At 44.3% G+C, this 22,121-nt stretch overlaps 1 protein-coding gene across 5 annotated transcripts in view; it reads left to right on the plus strand.

The window, feature by feature from the left end:
- dusp8a (dual specificity phosphatase 8a) overlaps window positions 1–22,121 on the plus strand; it is a 46,104-nt gene that overhangs the window by 18,214 nt on the left and 5,769 nt on the right. For 3 of the 5 annotated variants that reach the window (XM_023273526.3, XM_023273527.3, XM_023273528.3), the window contains exon 3: window positions 1,024–1,162. In XM_023273526.3, the coding sequence (XP_023129294.2) occupies window positions 1,024–1,162 (139 nt within the window). Of the gene's footprint in view, window positions 1–1,023; window positions 1,163–17,539; window positions 18,335–18,804; window positions 18,938–22,121 lie in introns of those variants that run through there. The other 2 variants (XM_055009041.1, XM_023273529.3) reach the window with 2 other exon arrangements.

The raw sequence follows: 22,121 nt of genomic DNA on the forward strand, positions 1-22,121 counted from the left end.
TCCTCCTTTTATCCTCGCCTCATTTTCCTCATCTTCCCTCTCTTCTTCTTTATTCTCATCTTACATCATTCTCCATCTCGCCTCCGTCGTTGCCTGCCCCACTACCCCTCCACTCCCACCCTCTCCATCCCTTCCTCCCTCCAGCCAGCCCTCCTTCCCCCCTCCTTCCCTCTCCTCTCTCCTGTCCAGTGGCAGTTCAGTGATGCAGTGATTCATAGCTGCAGTAGGCGCTGCCTGACGGTCACGTGACCAAAGCCTGCCTGACAACATGGGGAACAACACAGCCTGGCTAGTGTGTGTATGTGTGTGCAGTCCGGCACACATGCTCACACTCCCTCACCCGAATCGCAGAAACACTTTGTCACATCGGCGCATATCCTCTCATCCTTCTCCCAAGAAACGGACGTCCAGACCCTTCACCACGTCGCCAGCTTTTATGATCTTTGCAGATATTACCCACCGTCACAACAAACGTCCTTCTCAGCAGTTATCTGCTCGATAAATATTACATTCAGAGTTGCACGGTGCAATGCTCAGCGCTCATGCATTATTTATATTCCTATGCTTTATCTTTATAACTTACTCTGGAATCACCTGTAATTCATCCTGCTTGCTGCTGCAGTCACCGGCACTGATAAAGACACTGTTTGTTGTCACAACTCCCAGTGCGTCAAATGTTTGTGGGTTCATTTTCTTTTCCTTGTTACTGCTTCCTGGTAAATATGAGAACATCAGAGTGGTCAGGTGTATGAGGAAGCTACCCCAGGGTTAGACGGTAACAGTATCTTCACGGCAAAGACAAGATATTCCCCAGAACCAACCTTTCAGGCGAAGTAACATATGGGTGTGTCCCAAATGAATTAGCTCTCAATTATACTTTCCATTATGACAACTAGATGCTTAGAATTCCAGTCATATTCGAGAACTCTTCCTCGTTGGCAGTGGATCCCTGTCGTATTTTCCACAGCAGCATTGTGTAATGAAATCCCCTCTCTTCTTTGTCATTTGTCTTTTTTTACGCAGGTGGAGCTGGGCAGGAAGCAAGAAGTGGTGGTTTATGACCAGAGCTCCAAAGAGGCCGGTCATCTGTCCAAAGACGGCTTTGTGCACATTCTCATGGGGAAGCTGGAGGGAACCTTCCACAAAGTCTCCCTGCTCACCGGTACGCAAGAGTGTCTGTGCCCGTATGTGGGGCTGTTAAATATTGAGACCATGAGATGATGAATGGACTTTTGGAGCCTTTGTGCAGACATTATCATCACCTTATTGTACAGCGAGCAGGTGCACTGCTGTCATTGCACAGTTTGGTCAGCAGATGTCACTGATGAGCTCAACAAGTCTGCATCTCAGTCACATAACGCCAGTCTTTCCTCATTTCTTAACGCCACACAAGCATTCTGACTGTGGTGTCAGATTCACAGGTATATGCAAAGGTAGGAGGGAGAGGAGGAAATATAAAAGCATACTCTCTGAATGCAAAGCCTTTCTGATGACTCTTTGATGTTTAAGCTTCCCTGGAGTCTTTCTCTTACCCAGCATCACTACAGTAATGCGGAAGCTTAACTTCCAATCCTCTGGCCTTATTTACCACAGTTATTATCCTGTCATAGTGTCCACTAAGCACACTAAGACTTATAATTGAGCCCCAGCAAGACTGTTAATAGCCTCGTTGAGTTAATAACATCTCAATTGTGGTGGCTGCAGCTTTTTAAGGGACAGCATTACACACACATCCACCCGCAGAGGCTTATGAATCCGTCCCAAATATGTCAGCGCAGAAAGGAGTGTAATCTGCCTCAGTCAGGATTGGAAATGAGACGGCAGAGGCATGCTGTTCGGGCAAATCTCTGCTCTGCTCTCTGCATCCCCACATCCTCGTTCCTCTCCTCCTCTCGGTGCTCTCACTCCACTGGGAGATTAGCGCTTTTTCATGAGTCATTCATGGATGCCGAGGATTGCCTCAAAGTACCCGGTCTCCACAATTAGTCACAGTCACAGAGATGAACCGAGTACATGCTTAGGGTGGGCACAGCCATACATACTGTATGCACACACACAACCATCTTTCATGTCAGACACACACACGCACGTGTGCACACACACACCCTCTGATTGTCTGAAAATCCTGGATTTTCCACCTCAGCTTTTCTGATCAGACATCATTTTGTTATTAATGAAAGACCACCTGTCAGCACTTCCCTCCTCTTCCTCTTTATCAGTCTCCACAGCTCGCTCTCGCTGAGTTTCTTCAGAAGAAAAAAGAGAAATCACACCTCTTCCATTTCTGTCCCCGCTTTTCTGCTGTTTCCACGACAACAGTGGCAGAGAATATTCCCCAGAAAGACTCAGCCAATGACGCTGGCTGTTGTTTGGGTGGTTGTATTATTAGGGTCAGTGGAGCCAGCAGCCACTGTCTGTAGATATATGATGTTTATGTGTGTATGCATATATGTAGGAGGACATTGCGTGTACACATCGGAATGCTTGCATGCATGCACTTGTGCATTAAAACATCACGTGAATGAATGCTGCAGATGTGCTTGTGTGTTAAAGGAAGCTGCAGAAATCTCATTAGAGAAAAGTCATGAGAGACAGGAATTGGAAACAGCAGTCGGACTTTAGAAACATCGTGATTAATGCGATATGATGCTAAGAAAATATGTGGGGAAGACTATTTAGATGATGGGTTTTTCTTCTTTATACAGTCTTTGCTATCAGCGGAAGCGGCAAGGAGTCTGTTTGGGTACAAAGTATTTGTGAACACACAGTGGTACAAAGTGTGATTTGTGAACAAACTGAGTACAGAGAAAGTTCAGAGGTCAGGGGTCATGTTGTGCGAGCTTGTATCTTCGACTCTTCAAACAATAGCCACTGTGAGCATGTAAGGACAGTGCCTTTGAAATAAATTGAAAATAGACGATTTTACGTGACATATATACAATTTGGAAACAATTATTTGTGTGAGTCATTTATCAAACATTACCTGGTTCCAGTGTCTCAAATGTGAGGATTTGCATCTGAAATTAAATATATTTACAACATTTGTTTGACAGAAATAGTAATTTGAAAACCTCACCTTGAGCTCAAGGAAGTAGGCCAAAAAAAAGGATAAATAAATCAACAACAGAAATTAGAGCAAGTTCATTTATGCTTCCTTCCCTTTTCTCTGTCATTCCTGGCTTTGATTTGTATCACTCCCCTTGCACATTCTTAAAACTTCATGGTAAAAATTGCTTGAAATAATCCTCTTTCCTTTCTCTCTTTCTCCTCCATTCATCCTCTCCCCCTGCCTCCTTCTTTTCCACCTCCCCCTCTGCTGAGCCTCTGATTTATGATACTAATAATTCCCGCGATGACTTCATATCTGACTGACAACTTATTTTCAGCCTCGCATATGCAGACCACACATGCACACGCTGTGTACACGGTAGCATTGCTGCAAATCAGGTGAGGGTGATGTGGGTGGGAAGGGAAACGAACGGAGGATCAGATAGAGAGAGAAGAATCCATAAATGGGATGGACAGGGTGAATAAAAGAATAATTACTAAGCTTACTGTCTAAGGGGAAGAGGATTTTCTGCCTTAGCTGTTACTTCTGCAGAAGCATGCCAGAGGGCGATTAGGGCAAAGTCTTGCAGGGACACACATTTCTTCATAGTTTAAAACACTTTTTTTATTGACAAACTTCCCATAAACAAGCGGAATTAATTGCAGGAAGATTGTGGATAAGCTGCTTGAATGACATGTTACACAACCCATGTGCATGTACTGGGAGCATATCAATCCAAAAACAATTGGTGACTCTTCTTAGGTTTCCTACATTCACTAAATAATCAATAAGTCCGGTTTACAAAGCACCCCACTTCCTACATGTGGATTATGTCACGGAGCGAGCCAGGTCCCAGTAGGACAATTGTGTTTGTGAATGAGAGAAGTAATCCGGGTAGCGCCGGAGTCTCATCCTGTACTTAGTTTAAGATTTGTATTCACACAGGATGTGGTGGTTGCGGCAGTTGGAAAATGTTTGCGTGTGCACATGCTTGTGAGTCCATGTGTGCGCAAGGGTTAAGGGCACGCTCGCGTACTTCATTGATTGCGTGAAAGTGTTTGTGAGAAACATGTCTCTCTCAGGACAGCCGTATTTTTACCACAGCGGTGATCTCACCCAGTTGGAGCTCGGGCTGATGCAGTCTTGCCTTTTTCAGATTTGTGTGTGTGTGTTGTGTAGAGGAGGAGAACATCACTTGGTTAGAGCCAGCTGCCTCCCCAGTGGGTCTAGAGTTTGCGTGTTTCCCACCAATCTGCAAGCACACAGCCAAACCGTAGACAACACTGAACACTGCCTGCTAGTGTGCAGCTAGGTGGTGTTAGCCGATGCCAGCTGCGTAGCTTTGTCATGCATCGCAGCGGCTCTGATGTCGGCCTGCCAGGGTGAAACATTCTGCTGTTGGCATCTAGGCCTTCATGTTCTAGTTTTAGCAGGAGAAGTTGCAGAGACGAAAAAAGAAAGAGAATTAACAAAAAGAAACAGAGAGAAAAAAGAACATGTGAAATATGCACTCATGGTCTGTAGATGACAGGAAAAAACGGCTTCAAGAGGATGAGAGGTGGAGATAAAAATAACAACGCATTTTATTCATAGCGCTCTTATTTTGTCAAAGTAATAAAAAACACTGACAACTAGAGCAAATTAGACAAAAAAAAACATAATCAAAGGGCCTGACAAGAGATGGGTCATGAACAGGAAATGAAGGTGTAGGCACATGCAGATGTGTGTTTCATCCGTTTAACGTCTGTATGTGTATATGGTGTTTGCAGATGTGCAAGACTGCTCCTAATTCCGAGCGCCATCTGCCAGTGTTTTTCGTGGGATTACTAAAACGTCGCACCGCTGGGTCAGAGAGAGAAAGGGGAGGAAAGGGGCACAGAAGGAAATGAGATAGAGATGAGGAACGAGGGCACGTGTCGAGCTTGTCAACACTGAGGAGACTTGGAGGGCAGCGTGCACCTGACATCTGAGCAGTCACTTCGCTTACAGTCCACAACAACAACCGATCAACCCTGAAACAGCTACTTGATCAACAGAGAAACAATTTGTCAGTTGTTGATTTATCAAGCATAAATGTGAAACGTTTGCCCTCTAAATGTGACGATTTCCTGCTTATGTGTGTTTTATTTTATAAATCAGATATCTATTTTGTTTCGAACTATTTGACCAAGATCAAACTAGCAACATGAATATGACACTGTGAGCAACTTTTCTTATTTTCTGACACTTACAGACTATGCAATGAATCATCTGCACAATATTTGCTAATAAAAAGTCACATTACTAGCCTTTCACCAGTCAAATGATGTATTTGTGCACATTTATTCCAGATAGGTAGAACTGCACCTGACCTATGATCTTTACCTGTTGCGTGCAGCATGAACAGGATGGGTGAGGTTTCACATTCCATGCTACATACCAACCAGGTCTTACTAGGCTTAGTCTTTCACACTAAAGGGTAACAACATTAATTATGCTTGGTTTTGGCATCGTTCATACTAAATTCACTCTTAGTATCCAGTTGATGCACAATGTTGTCTCTGATGGTCACTTAATTTTAAGTTAGAAATACAGAAATCAGTGTTGTTTTTTGAAGCATTCTCCTTCTTAAGCTTTAATTAGATTTCTTGTTTAATTGGAAATAGTATCCTACAATGATTAATATATTTTACATACTTTACTGTCATATGTAACTGTGACCCAGAAGTAGTTTTAGCATACCGACTCCCACGCTGTCACTCTGTCAACTCAGTGCTAAAGAACACAGGATGAGACGTGGTGGTGACATACTGATGAGAGGTATTAGGAGATGAAAGGTGCCTCTCTCTCGCTTTCTTTTGCTCACGCTCCCTTTCTCTCACATGCACTAAAAACACACACAGGAGCCGCTGTGTAGCTCGGGGCTTTGATGAGATCAGGTTAGGGTGTGACTGCACAGACAGAGCTACAAAGGTCAGTTCAGTTATGTGTCATTCGGCTGCGCTGTGTTATACAACGGGGCGGCTCCCCCTGTGTGTGTGCACATCTGTGCGTGTGTGTGTGTGTGTGTGTGTGTGTGTGTGTGTGTGTGTGTGCATCAGTGTGTGCATTAGAGAGAAGCTGAAGAGGTGAGGTAATCATGGGAGGCCGAATCTCACAATGCGACCGTTCACAGACATTCCAATGAGCTACATAAGGAGGCCTGTTTGTGTCAGTGTGTGTGTTCATGTGTACGCATGTTTGTGTGTGTGTCAGCGTGCTCGCCTGCATGAATATGTGCATATGAAGTAGTGCGTGCACACGCAGGAGGCAGTGTTTGAGGGTGCGTGTGTGAGAAAAAGAAGACGACAAAGCAGTGGGACGAGAGCAATTGAGGAGATGAGGTAATACTCCTCATTTCTTTCTGAATGCATGCATGTCTTCACTCAGCTACATTTATGTCAGTCGCTGTGTGTGTGTGTGTGCGTGTGTGTGTGCGTGCGTGCGTGCGTGCGTGCGTGTGTGGTTGGAGAGCTCTCTGTGGTCTCCACTGAGCTGAAAGTCTTCCTTAAAGGTTTCTTGTCCTTCTGGAGCGCAGCAGGAAGTCTTCTCATCTTCTGAAGCAGCCTGAAGGCAGAAATCCCACCAGAATCTCTGCCATACACATGCATTCGTGCACACCTGCAGAGCTGGGAAGTGCAAGTGTGCTCAAGATGCTTCAACGGACATGCGCCACTAACTTTATGTTGATTAGAAACTGCTAATAGTTTTGTTGCTTTTTTTTTAAAACAAAGTGTTTTTGCTTGGTGGCACCAAAGGTGCTGCCTGTGTCTCCTTCTCAGGCTACGCAAGAACTTTGCCTGCCTCAAATACCTGTGATAGACATCAGACTGACACGATCAATCAAGCTGTGTAAACAGTGTTTGAGTTTACCACTCTGTGCCTCCAGGTGTGTCGTCGGCCACAGTGCAGGTCAAAGGTTCCAAACTAATTACGGTTGTGTGCCTGAGGTCCGTTCCTCCAACTTTCCCTTTCCAGCCTCTCTGTCAACCCCTCTCTCTCCCGTCTCTTAACCTCCTAACCTGCCTTTCTGCACCTTCTTGCCCCCTTTCCCCCCCTCGGCCTCCTCCATCTGACCCCTCTCCATTACGCCGTGGGGAGCCCAAGCAGATCAATGATTTCATTGAGAAGGAGCCAGTGGTGCCATTAGGAGGTGAGCTCACCGTCCCTGGGGAGATCTGGCACATTATTCTCAATGACCTCGCCTTCTTTGCCATCCCTCCTTCCACCTCTCCTTCAGCCCCTTTACCTACCTCCCCCTTACTTCTTCCCCTCTTTACCCATCCCCTCCTCCTCCTCCTCTTCCTCTTTCCTCTCCTCTGTTTCATGGTGCTGAGAACAGAGCTCTATTTTTAGGCCCAGACTCCTGCGGTCGTCACATCTGGCGCCAGTGGCCTCGGTGCTCTCACCCTGGCCTGTAGATACACAAACGCACACACACTCACCGACCAGCCCCACCCCATCCAGCACCGAGGGAGCACAAAGGTCAAAGAATATGGGCTACAAATTACCTATGACATCACCTTCTCGCTCTGAAAAGTGTTACAGACGTTGAGAAGCCTCGGAGCTGCACGGTGACATAATGCTCTGTTTTCTGCAGGTATGTTATGAGCTCCTTTTTTTTAGCCTCACACCTTGATGAGGTATTGTGCAAATTCTTCGCGAGCCTGCAGATGCATGCACATATGGACAGACTGTGACACATACATTTAATTTGGTAACAGGGCCCAGAGGAGGTTCGTACCGAGTTGAGTTTTATGTAACAATGTTCTGTTTCTGCCAGCGTTCTCACCCCCTCCCTCGTCTGTCTCATTGGCCTCACATGATGAGCTTGATGTCATTTTCCCCTTATTTTCCTCAAAAACCGGAGAACAAAAACAGGCCAGCGTGTGTGTTTATGTGTGTGCACACTGTGATGTGTGTGTGTGTGTGTGTGTGTGTGTGTGTGTGTGTGTGTGTGTGTGTGTGTGTGCGTGTGTGTGTGCGTGTGCGTGTGTGTTTATGTGAGCTGTTGCCAAATGTTTCCACCATGACGTGATCTCACTGCTCTGCTTGCCTCCTGCTCTTCTTCCCTTTCTCCTCCATCACTCAGAGTTCCTCGCTGGCTCAGAGGAGCCACACACACACACACACACACACACACACACACACACACACATATGCATGCACACAAGTTTAACACTGTCATACGTATATACTTTAGCATGCAAAGAAGGGAAATGACATTTTCATTTTCTTCCAGATCTACACATAAGAAGGATGTGCATAACTTCTAAGTAATAAGGATAAAGATTATCGCTCAAGACACACACAAACGAGACCCACACATCATTTTAAAGCTTAGAAGTACTTAAAAGCAAGTGAGTGACATTTCTGCTAATTTCCTACTTTGATGATAATTACTGTGATTCAGAAAAGGTTAATTCTGTGCGGAGAATTCAAGTGACGTGTTAAATACAAAAAAATGTCACACTTATAACATGATCGTAAAATAACAGAAATTAGAGAGCAGACATTATGTTTTATATTTCCACAGTAGCCTTTTCTGTCTTCTTACAAGATCCAGTCTTGATGTTTTATAATTGGTAAAGTTAGCGGTGAAATCCTGTGACAGCGCTTGCACCACAGTGCCCTAAATACTTCCACCAGAGTTGTTAAAGATGGTTTGTGTATACAGTCCATTCATAGTGCATACCTTCTGGCTCCTGCTGCATTTGAAATCTATCTAGAGGCATTTTGAACACCCCAACCCACTCCTGTCATGCATTCATCCAGCTTTGGGTAAAAATAGTTTGTTGAAACTGTTACCTAGGCAGTGTCAACACATCAGGTCAACAGCAGCTGAGGCTGAACAGCATGCTAACCCGGGCCTGGTTCACCCCCATCAGCACCTCATAACTCCAATCCTCCTCACGAATTGAGGCCAAATGATCTGTAGTTTGGCTGCTGCGCCATCAGCTTACCGCTGCAGCATTTTTGCTGATGACTCTGACACACATGTGGAGTGGAAATTTCCAAAGGCAGAAGAAAAGGAAAAGGAGTAGCTAACAATTATGCTGGTTTATCCTACCCAGTCCTGGCCTGCATCCACCAAATTCCACTCATGCTCGGACTGCCCACTGCCGCTCCTGTCATACTGTCATTCCCTGGAACAATGGTGGATTCCTGTTTATCTCCAAGCCGTCTTTGATTCACTTTATCTCTGGCATGCTGCAGCACGGCTTCCTTATTCACCTATTTGATTGCCGTGGGTTTTTTTTTTCTTTTCCAGCTTCTTAATCAGATTGAGACTGCACCTTTGCCATGCTGGTGAAGTTGCTTTTCTTGGAAGCCTCTTGAAGTGTGTTTGAGTATAAGAAGATCTATTTTAATATGTAGTTTGCTAATTTTTTTTTTTTTAAAAAGGACGGGGATTTCTTTTCTCAGGGTTACTGACAGAGGAGTAGATTAGTTGACTGCGGCAGAGCTGATGGTTTAAATCCTCGGCGGTTTAACACTTTTCCTGGTATGTATACAAACTTGTAACAGTGTTCTTATTACAGTAAACGCATGCTGACCACACAGAAACTCGTGAGTCGAACCTCTGGGGCTTCTGCTGCTGTTTCCTGATAAAGGCGGGAGATTTTCCATTGCCGCAGCAACAGGCTAATTTTGGACTTCTAGGCAAGCCCGAGCCTTCAGATTGAGGAATGCAGCAGTTTGTGATCATTCCCGGACCTCCTGATATCTCCCCCTCTGTACACTAACAGTCAACTCATACACAAACAGACACACACAGATGAAGGCAGGGCAGCACAGAGAGGCCACTTCCCCTGCTGTTGTGTAACTATTTCCTGTTTCTGATAAAGTGACATCAGGGCTCCCCGGGGTGGAAGAGGGCGACGCCTAGGGAACTCAGCACGCATGTATACAAATGCGTATCTCGAGCATGTGTTTGTGTATGCGTTCTTTAGAGATGTTTTTTTTTTATTTTTTTTTTTTATTTAGACACAAAAAAAAGCTCCAAAGTCCCACCGTCAGCTTTGAAAATCATTTAGCAGCATGATGTAGGCGTTGGCAGGGTGCACACAGAAACAGCTTGCCTAGTTCCTCTCATGGCATCGCGTCATTCTTTCTCTATTGTTCTTCTACTGAGGCTGACGGAATGATGTCACTGCTGTGTTGTGGATGTGACACATTCTCACACACAAACACACATACAAACACACAAACACACATAGTCTCCATGGCATGTAATGGCAGGAAAGCCGACCTTAACCGCGGGTGTTGCGGTAGTCGCTGTCACCATGTCTTCTACGCCCCGGGTGTAACGCCTTTCTTCTTCCGCATGTTTGTGTGTATTAAAACTGATGTGCACAGGTTTTTTGTTTGTTTTCAATTGATATATCTCCACCGATAAGATAATTTATTTCTGTTAATCAGTTTTACTTGCTTGTTTGGGAAACTATTATCTCACTGCAATAAAAGCAGCAGCATATCTTGTATTTCCATTTAATTTTGGGATGGAGTAATTTGAAAAGAATTCTTTCATCAAGCGATGACATACATTTGAGGTTAGAGAAAAAAGTGTGACTCACACATTCATGCTGATAAGATAATAGGAATTGCTCATTATACAAGTATGTAATGATGGATTAATACTCATCACTCAGTTTAGAAATACAGTGTAATGGCTTCTTCCTTCACCATCTTGGCAGCGCCTTACTCCTTCTGACTCCTCGCTATTCCAAAAATGAGGAAAGAGATGGAGCTGAATGGCAAAAATGCATCTTGAATTACTTAGAAACAGAGTTGTTGAGGTAAAATGTGCAAAATAGCATTTATGTCATTATAATAAACAAGAAATCCGTATTCATATTTTAAAACATGCCACGCTTTGTTTATTTTAGTCTAAATGGGTCTATAATTTACGAAACTACTATTTTGCCATATTGAAAGAGATGTGAAAGTAGCAATGAAGCTCATGAACTCGTTACCAAAGTGTTTACTGAGTTCAAGAAATCTATCTAGAAGTATGCTTGTTTACTCGTAGATTTGTAGACAATCAGACTTCTCTTTGCGTCCAGAGGAGTCGCCACCTGCTGGCTGTTGAAAAGAATGCGAGTTTAAGGCACATAAACATCCATTTATTTATAAATAGTTAATGATTTTGTGCTGTGAAGTTGTGAATTTTAACATTAGGGTGTATGGGGACTGGAGCCAGGTACTGCAGTATTTAGCACTTCCACTTTAGCTGTGTTTAAACGATATTGGTTAAACTGATGGTACCGCTCAGCGACAGACACCCTGGTACAGTCTGAGGCCGTCTGAGTTAATTGTCAGACAGGTAGACAAGACACTGCCAGACAGCTGAGCAAACAGAGAGCCAGATGGCGTGGCTTTCAGCACTGTTGTGAGAACAGTGCGTCTGTCAGCCTGCCTGCTGTGCTGATAGAGCTAATTAACACTGAACTGATCTGAGACCTGCCTGTCAGTCTGCATGTAGCAGCAGCACAGGCTCATTAAAAACAAACTGATCTGCTGTCAGCTCATCTCTGTCGGAGCGGTGTGGCCGTTAAAGGGCTGCCAGAGTGTCAGACTGCTCTGCATTGCAAGGTGTGCTTTCGGAGTGTCAAAGCCTCCGAGTGCCCCAAGGAAGTTCTTGGCCATTAGCATTTAGAATGAAATAACCATCCGTTCTGCTCAACTGAACCTGTGTAGACAAACTCACCTCTGGGGAAATCAGTGTGGAGAGAAATGTGGATTCTGTTGACACACACATTCACATTCTTCATCTTTTCATTACTGCACACTGGTCTAAATGGTTTGTGTGCATACTTAGCCTTTGTTGCACACACACACATACACACACACACACACACACACACACATGCATTATTCATCCACATACAACCTCAGAAAGCAGCTGTTGACCATCTCACTCAGCTAAAATTAACATTTGTTTTATATGCGCGCACAAAGTGAATGCATGGGCTTTATACGCAAGCAAACATACTGTAAGCACATGCCTGCGGTGGCCATCAACGCTTCATATTGAGGCTCAGCAGCCCTCCCTTTGTCTCCACACACACACACACACACACACACACACACACACACACACACACACACACACACACACACACCATTGAACACCTCCAGCTGGGATTTTTAAGTAGTTCATCTGGTTTATGAAGGCCCGTCTGGTCCTGAAAGCCCCCCTTGGTGTGTTTGATAGCTTACCGTCTTCTCTGCTTTGTGTGTGCGTGTGCCTTTTGTATATGTGCTTGAGTGAGTGTATAAATATATGTGAGTGTAAACTAATTTCTTGCTGCTGAGACAGATTTACTGGTGCAGTAGCCCGGGGTGCAGAGCTCCTCCAGGGGGTTAAGTTGTTTGGAGGGCAGGGGGCCTGCTGCATGGCTGATACGGACAAGCCTCACTCCAGGCTGCACAGAAACTACCTCATGCATCGGCACACACACACACACACACACACACACACACACACACACACACACACACACGATCAAGCAGAGTATCAGTGCTCCCCTAATCTCATACATACCCTCTGCCTGCCTGAACTTTGCATCTAAGTAGCATTTCCCTCCATTTCTATCATGTTCTCACCTCCTCAGCCGTTCTTTTTGATCTTATCATCTCTAATCAAAGCTCCTTTTACGTGTCTGACAGTAACATGAAGGGGTTTCAGGTAACCCTGTGAACCCCAACCAGGTTGTGGGCATTTATTTATTTATTCATTTTTTGCTCCAGTTACATTTTTACTCACTGTTGCCTCATTTTCACTGAAATATAAAGTCTTGTACTTCAGTTTAAACCTCTCCTCAATGGCCAGAAATAGACAGAACTCAGTCATCAATCTTTAAAAAAGAATTAAAGTTGAATTTCTTTGGGTATTTATTTTACAAAATATGAAAAAAAATTCCAAGAATTTCCTTCTTGAATCCTCAAAGTGTTACCGATACTGGAAAAAAATCTGTGGCTCTACATACTGTAGATATTTTAATACTTAGATTTTTAATTTGTTTCCACACTTATGTCTTATCTGTTCTGTGTAAACAAAGCCTGCAGTTCAGCCCAGTACAGCTGAAAAGTCCCTGAATTTTTGCAACATGACCGTTGGTTGCAACTGAGTTAATAATAGCTTCACAGCCGCATTGTGGAGCCCAGATTTTTTTAATTTTATTTAATTATTTATTCATTTATAACAGAATCTGGTTAGTGCAAACTTTTTTTGAGGGGGAAGATTTTTAAACGAGACACAGAATAAAGAGAATTTGATAAAATAGCACATCTTTATGCTTAGATTTAAGCTTTCCAACACAATGGTACATCACAGGCGAGTGGCTGAAGGAGAGTTTTAACAGTTTCCGGCTAAAATAAATGGTTTGTTTGTGCAATTTTTATTATTTAGATTTTTCTTAAAAACACAGAACATGTCTTTTCAAACTCACCAGTGGTTTTGGGGTTTCAGAGAATGTTTTCCATCAAGAAAATATCAAATAATTTTTTTTTAATCTCAGTAATTTTCATTAGAGGGTAATTTTCAAAATTTGACGCATTTTTGTTAATGTGCACATTTGTGGCAGCTCAAATATTATTAACACAAATACAAACATACAAACAACGGCAGTACGAAGGGCCCTTTACGATATGATGACATTATTTCAGCTATCTCTCTATTGATTCAAATACCCCTCTCCGGCACCCCATCCACCTAATCTCCCCCTCCTCTCTCCTCCTCCAACACCTCCCCCCCGAACCTCAATTGCTCCATCCCTCCATCCATCCTCCCCTCTTTCTCCCTCGGTGACTACCTCACCCCCCAGGCATGGCAGCTGTGTTCTCCTGTAGGCATTACATCACTGCAAGAGCAGCCTTGTTACTGATCCCCTGACAACCAGCGCTATCAACACACACACACACACACACACACACACACACACACACACACACACACACACACACACACACACACAGATACACACACTCGTGCACAGCCGCATATGCTTGTATTTACGTGCAGTGGAGCAAATAACCATCTACCCTGTCCCTAACCCTTGTAGCAACGTCCTCCCTGTCTTCCTCTCACCTTTGCACCGTTCATCCTGCTCACATGTTTAAACACACTACACACACACACACACATGCACAGCTAAACTCACACATTAAGTCACAGTCTTCATCACCCTAACCTGCCCTATCCAGAGAATGACGTCTCCTCTTCCTGTGATATCTTGACAGATGATCCGCGGTGTAGGATGACACTCCTGTTGCTGCCTGTCTCAGTGGGCAGGGAGGGGGCTGCATGCTCTGATGAAATGCATTAAATGAAAGAAGAAGAAAAGAAAGATTTACATTAACGTGTCAGTGCAAGCTTACCTGGATGAGTATTTTCTTAAGAAGTGTACTGTTTTTCAGAATTATTGCTTGCAGTGGTCATGTTTGACAGAAATAAATTAGTAAAATTGGCTCACAACCTTCTTAAAAAACTGTCAGAACCATAAATGTGTCACTGATGCTGTAACCCCAAATAAACATATGTATTAATACACATACATATTAGAGCTGACATCAGTTATTTGGCATAATATGAATCAATCTATTAATAATTTAAGTTGTTTTTCTAACAAAATGTTAAATATGTCATCCTCAGTTCCAGTTTTGTCAGTTAACATGAGCATATTAAAGATTTTTAAATACATTTTATAAACCAAATAAGTCATCAGTAAATTGTAAAAGTTAACAATCTTTAAAAAATATTTGTTTACGTATCATATTATGTCCTCATTATTGTCATTTTAATTAGATTATATATAATGTTTTTACATTTTATGTATGGTGAAAGAGTCGTGAAGCACTAAAAACTGCATCCACATTTGAATTTATTGAGAAATTGCATTTGCTCTACTGTTGAAGAGGTTTTTGAAAGGGTTTATCAGGTCAGACCTGTCAGTTTATTTATAGTCATTCACAAATCACAAATTTTCTTTCAGAAATTTCAAATGTAAAAATAAAAAATATATTTAATGAGAAATAAAAGGGGTTACCCTCAAAAACAGCAATGGGAAATCCTCACACAATATTAGATTAACAGTGTACTGAATGAATAATTGCATGTACATAAAACTTTTAGGGAACATTTAAAGGTTTCTTACCAGTAGTTTAAATTCAAACATGTCTTTCCCTGCTTTCTGCAGTTGTCTGCTCCACAAATTGACATGAATTTGACTCCTGTTAATCAAAACAACATACTCATCTCTTGTGACTTGTAAATGCGGTTCCAACTAGCTCTGGTCGCCGAGGCCCCTTTGGCCTTTACTCACCTTCTCTCTTTCTGTTCTATACCACTATCTCATACTCATCCCCACCTCACTCCCTGTCTGTTTTGGCTGATCTCTATGTGTGTGTATGTGTGTGTAAACTGTGCGTTGTCCCAGTAACAAGCCCTGTACCATAAAAACACGCTCTAAATCTAAGAGAGAATTTCAGAGGAGGGGGTGCCTGGAGTGACCGTCCCACCTATTTCTGTCACAGCGGGGAACACATGTGCAGTCAATAAAAAAGGCCTGGCTGTCATTTATAGCATCTTGGCTGTAATCCTCTAATTAACACACCTACTATTCTGAGCCTTGTTACCCTGCTGAGGACTAAGAGGAGGAGAGGGGCACAAAGAAAGCGAGGCTTTAGTGTTTGCTTTAGGAACTCGAAAGAGTCCCGACCATTAAAACATCAGCCAGCAGCTACTTTGTTTTGTTGCTGTTGGCTTCCACCGCTGTGGGTTTGCAGGTGTTAGGAAGTGGTGTGTTTCAAAGCTGGTTTATGGCTTCGAGCCATGCCAACAGAACGACGAGATGCGGATTCAAACTGGGGTGATGATCAGCATGTTTGAAGTGTAGCGACCCCGGTTGACCACTGTGGAGCTCCACACCTGCTCCCACCGGCTGCAGATGGGCAACAGTGTGCGTGAGTGTGTATCACGGCGGTGTGTGTTTGTTCGGGGCTTGACACCCTCCCAAAACCAATGTCTGCATTTTTCACAAAGCTCATCATAAGCAAAGTGACCTATTTCCTCTCGCTCCCTCTCCCTCGGTTGGACAGAGGGTGACGTAAGGCTGTTCTCACCCGAGTGTGATCATTCAGGGGTCTGCAGTGATGAGATGAGCTCAGTCGACGTGCAGCTGGCCCCCTAACTAGACATCTTGTATGAGCTTATAGGCCTTTTTTGGAGCTGAGCTATGAGTTGATGCACTTGAAGTCCATCTGACCTGGTTTGAATGTAATCAGCATTTGACTGCCCTACTCATAGCAGGTGCTGTTTTTAAAATTCTATTATCTATCAAGAGGTTGATTGACATAAAAGGCAGCTAAATAGAACCATCATGCGAAGACTAGACAGTTTATGAATATGTTTATTGCACACAATAATGAAGAATACAAAACCAAAAGTAAGCTGTCGTGTGTTTACATGAACAATTCTGCTTTTTAAAACAGCCATACTTGCATCATAATTTTTAAAAATTCAGCCTCCTCCAGTAGTTTAGTCCTGCCCTGCTGTATTTCCATAGCTGGACTTGTGGCCTACATGTTTGTCATTCCATAGTAAAGTACCAGGAGTCTGTGGTCTGTCAAATGGATGATTGCTGCCGACCACGAGCTTGTTTGCTGTTCTCATCACCTCTAGTCCTTCCCTTCCTCTTTTGTCTACTTTCATTTCATTTTTCCCCCCTACTTCTGCTCAGTTTTGCTTTCTTTCTCTCTCCTCCTCTCCTTGACTTTGAATCCATAAAGACGAGAACACAGTGTCCAAACACAGGCGCGTTAGACATGAACCAGCACAGGAAGCGTGGTGAAGTCACACACATTCCCTCACCTTCAGAGACAAATCAGCTGTCAGTGGACAGAACAGTCTTAATCCCCTCCTGTGGTTAATGTAATATGCTTAGGAGCTGGAGTACATTTAAGGTATTCAAGCTAATGTAGGTATTTAGCTTCTGCTTGCTGATTAAAAAATTTGTTCGCAGATCTTTCAAATCTAATACAGATTGAATTACGAGCACACTTTACATTTAAACAGTTTGGCAGAAAACAGTCAAACAGCATCTTTCATATTAAGAATCACAATGCCCTGCACTTGAACACAAGCCTCTTATCTGCAACTAACAACACAGACACTAATCAGTGTTGTAGCAGCGTGTACGACTTTGCTAACAGCTCGAAAAACTGTGTCTTAGCCTCAGTCCTGCCCTGATAGAGGCCTGCTTCGTAGCTAGGCCCCTGAGGTGGCCACATATTTGCTGGGTGAGTAAGGAATGTGGTTACATGCCTTAGACATTAGCTATGACGGAGTGCTGGCTCCACAAGAGAGGGAGGTAGCAGAGGAGGGAGGGAGGGAGGGAGGAAAGGAGGGAGGAAAGGAGGGAGGTTGGGTAGAGTCTGAGCTCACGGCAAGTGAGCTCATTCACCCCCAGAGCTCGAGGAGAGAGTGCAGCTCCGTCATCCTCTTTGCAGAGAGACAGAGAGGAGGGAGGGAGGCAGAGGGAGGAGTGAAGCCAGCGACTGAACGAATGAGAGTCAGGCAGAGCGGAGCGGCACAACAATAGTGGGCTGCTCTTCTGGCTGTGGACTCACAGAGACAGAGGGAGCTCAGAGGAACACACAGACGCTCTGTAAAGCAGCTGCAGGCAGATTACAGCTGGCGTTTACATACAGGCGTTACAGGCTACTCACTTTTGTTTTTCCTCTTGCTGTCTCTGTGGCGATCATTCTTCACCAAACCACAGAATTACCAAATATTGACGCAGGAGCATTTTAGGAATTTTTGTGGTCATTGCATGGCATTTTGGCCATATGCTGACTTGAGGAACGTGGCTACAGACATTTTGGACTAGTTTTTCTTGTACCGTGTCCATTTCTGTGAGGGTCACCGCTTGGACACTGGAACAGCCGACTCAACCAGAGTGGACTTTTGTGGACTTGGGATTTTTACACTCGGACTGAGGGATCACCTCGATCACCCCTCGAAAGAGAACACTCCTGTTTGTTTGTTCTGACATTTTTTGTGTGGAAGGGGTCGCTCCATCCCTGAAGGAAGGAGCAGCAGAGCATTTGTTGTGTGTGTCTGCGTGAGACAGAGTGTGTTCTGGGGGATGCCTCTGGATGTGGTGATTGCCCCAGCGGAGGACTGTTTTTGGCCGGACCTGCAGGACACAGACATGAGGCTGAAGATCAGGGTCCGCCGGATGAAGGAGGGGAGAGAGCTTCGAGGTGTGTATTCACCTGGAGATAAAGGGATGTGTGTGTGTTTGTGTGTGTGTGTGCAGATTAATGAGCCTAGAACATCCTGCTTAAGAGAGCAACATGTTGAGGATGAAGGCCTGTGTGTTTGGCGTACATGCACAAGATGCATAGAACATGGAGAGTGATTTATGATAAGTATTTTGGAGTTCCTGGAGTTACAGCTGTGAAATACCCTAATGGTGAATACAAGTATAAAGGATGTGTGCAAGGGGAAATCCCCTGATGATGGTCTGTATGCTGCAGACGAGTACAAAGGTACAGCGGACCCTTAGGTATTGATGTATTCCAGTGCAGGCTTGCCACAAATGAAATATAGATGTGAAATGAATTCTAAAGGCGTGCACTGGACCAATAGTGAGGTTTACAGCTACAACAGGCTAAAAGAATACATGGCGGGCCAAACCTGCTAATTGTTTTCCCACCTTTTGTTTGTGCAGTTAATTTGTTTAGAGAGGCAGAATAGGAAGAAGGAGGATTAAGAGGATGACATCATGAAGACGAGAGGCGATGAAGAGGAAAGAGAGGAGAGAAAAAGGGCTCTGGGGGGAAGAATGAGAGCTGTGACCCGCGGTATGACATAGTGCTCATGCTCTCTCAGCCTGTGGTCATTGAGATGTAAAACTATCACAAAGGCTCTTTCTCTGTCTTCTCCTCTGCTCTTGGCTTTCTCCCTCGCTCCTGCTCACTCTTTCTCTCTGCAGAATGGTGTCTTGTGGAGATTATGTTATCAATATGTGTGCAGTGTGCACTGCAGGTGTTTAACATAACACCTTTTCACACAGAGCGATGAGGCAATGCAGAGGATTGGTACTGTGGAAAAATCTTTTCATGCAACAACACAGCGTTATGCATATTGCACATAATATCCGTTTAGCCTAATTATCCATTAGAATTGATTAGCTAGTGGGTTTTTTGGGTACAGTTTGGGTGTAAATGTAGACACTTTGTGCATATCAGGGCAAGTCAAAGTGCTGGGTCACAACAGTTAGCACACCACCTCTCTACACCCGCCACTCTTCACACTGTTAGTGCACGTGTACATGTACAGCTTATCTCTACACAGCCAGGTTCTGCTGCTGGAAGTGCCAAGTTCATTAGCTCAGATAAGGCCTGCAAGAAAATCACACATTTGCCATCAGCGTATGAAAATAGAAGCGTGTGTGTCACAGGTACTGAGACGCTTTAACACACTGCTGTGGAAATAGACTTGTGAATGCAGACTAAATTATAGGAGGGCTTATGGTTCTATATTGCAGTTGCACAGGACTGCTGAAACAGCAGTTGCTTAAAGTGACATATTCCCGCTATCTGCCCGGTGAGATAGAGGAACAATAAACAGTTTAACTGTCAGCCAAGACGGCATATTAATCATACCGTCATTCCCAGCCGTCATAAAGCTGACGACATGCACAAAAAGCAATGACCTCATCCTTCTAGCTCACTCTTGTTCTGTCAATCTCCACATTTCTGACAGACGTGGCGCGCTCTGCCCGCTAAAACGCTCTCATCGCTTCTTCAGGCTCCAGCACGGCCTTTGTGGAGCTGAGTGGGACATGTGTGCAATGATGTCATGTTGGGAGTGGGGGGTGTTCACATTCAGATGCTAATGTCCCCTCATAGTGGAGGGGACAGCTGGAGGGGAGCAGAGGATGGCGTCATGTCTCCCCTGATATGAACCACAGAGGAGAGCAATGGAGGGGTGCGGGGTAGTTATTCAGGCACATCAATGCCCCCAGGCTGTGGAGAGCTGTGTGTGTGTGTGTGTGTGTGTGTGTGTGTGTGTGTGTGTGTGTGTGTGTGTGTGTGTGTGTGTGTGTGTGTGTGTGTGTCCTCTCCATTAACAGACGAGTTAAAGAGGGCAACTGAAAGCAACACAGAGGCTGACGCACACACAGACACACACAGAGGCGACACAGAGGAAGGGGGTGAGCTTGTATTGACAAGGCAGTCAATTGTACCAACAGCAGTGATGTAACAGCAGAGCTCCCATTAACCATAACTGCCAGGCAGGTGTTTCCATCCGATCAATATCACCAGGAATCGTCCTTCATTCACATTTCAGTTCACTGGTGCAGTAAAGAAAGTTGGAATTTGATTCAAACATCCTCTCTTAAACACACTCTTTTTATGTCAGTTTGGATAATAAGCGCCTTCAGACTGAAATGTGGGTATTAAGTTAGATGTGGGAAATGACTGATGAAAAGGGGGGACCTCCGCTCGCTACCAGCGAACAAAGAAGGCCTGAGCGCTCGGCTCTGATGGGGAAAGAGAGGAAAATAAGCAGTTGCATAAATGATGAAGTGGGCAGAGAAAAACGGAAAAAGGAAGTCACTGCTGGCTGGCGCTGCCGATGGCGACACAGTGCCCTCTTTCCTGGTTGCGTGTTTTCCTTCTCCCTGAACTTTTTTCTTTTTTTTTTTTTTAGAATTTATGTTCAGACTTGGGTTAGTCACATCCTGACTTTCAGTGCATGACTGAAAATGACGCTTCTTTCCGAACACACTTTGTTTTGTATCTCTTAGGACATGTTGAAGCTAAATTTTGCAGTTTATCTCCTTAGTTTAATGTGGCAGCGGGTTGGTTTCTGCTGATTATCACGCTGCACTAAAGGTGAACTCATCTCTCCTGTTTGACTTTCTGATGTCATCTTCGCGGACAGCTGGGCTGGTGTGTGTCACGGGGTATTTTCAGTGACCTCAGTGTGAGTGTATGCCGTGTTCATGCGAGTGCGCATCGTGTGCTCAGATTGGGAAGGACAGATGTGTCATCGTTTTCTTCTGGAGAATGTGAGGCCGCGTCTCTTTGGACCGTTTGGTGCGTCTGTCTGTTCACGTGCCCTTGTGTGACACATTGGGCCAACCGCCACCAACATCACTCCCTTTTCCCGTTGTCATGGCAACCTTAAGTAGAGTGGGGTCAGGTGACGAGGCGACAATAACACGCTATCTCCTGTGTGACTAACGTCCATTAGCGCCGGCCGTGTAAAGCTTTGACTACAAGGAAGGTGTTTGTAATTGTGTTGACGTAATGTCACCGCAATGTAATAGCTCCTTCAAAAAAAAGCACACAAGCACACACAGTCCTGTTTTCTTATCTCTGACTTTAGTGTCTCTCCATTCCAGTAACCCCTTACTCACTTCCCCACTGGCTGGCCTATCTTCCTGCTCTTTAATGTTTATTTAACGCCAGATGAGGTCAGCTACAGTAATCACGGCTGTAATTATTAATCCAGACACACACAGGATCAAACGGTGCATATTTTTAGAAGGGTGTTTTCATTCATGTGTTCACCTCCCTTTAGACGCACAAACACACTTTCTCCTCACCAACTCTGCTGTGGAACGTCCTGTCATCTGTCCTTCTAACAACTCTCTAACAATGTCCTCACATAGGAAGGGAAATGGTTGCTGCATGACGTGAGGCTTTTCCTGTTGATTTAACTGGCTCCAGGAACATACCGCTTCCTCGCACAGATACAGTATATACTATATGTAGCACTGTTTATTTATTTTTGCCTCTCTATGAGTGTGTGTGTGTGTATTCTCCAACACCCGCAGCCTGGGAATGGAGAAACCAGGAAGAGATCCTTCAAAGAACCCTTCCTCCCTCTGTTTAATCAATTAGCGATGCTGTAGCGCTGCCCACAGGATCACTAGAGAGAAGATCTGGTGGAAGTTGTACAGTTTGGCCTAAAGCCAAGTGGAAGATGTGTGTTTAGTCAAACTCATTTTAGTTCGGGTGCCACATTCAGCCC

This window comes from Amphiprion ocellaris, chromosome 3 (assembly GCF_022539595.1).
Source record: "Amphiprion ocellaris isolate individual 3 ecotype Okinawa chromosome 3, ASM2253959v1, whole genome shotgun sequence".
Taxonomy (NCBI): domain Eukaryota; kingdom Metazoa; phylum Chordata; class Actinopteri; family Pomacentridae; genus Amphiprion; species Amphiprion ocellaris.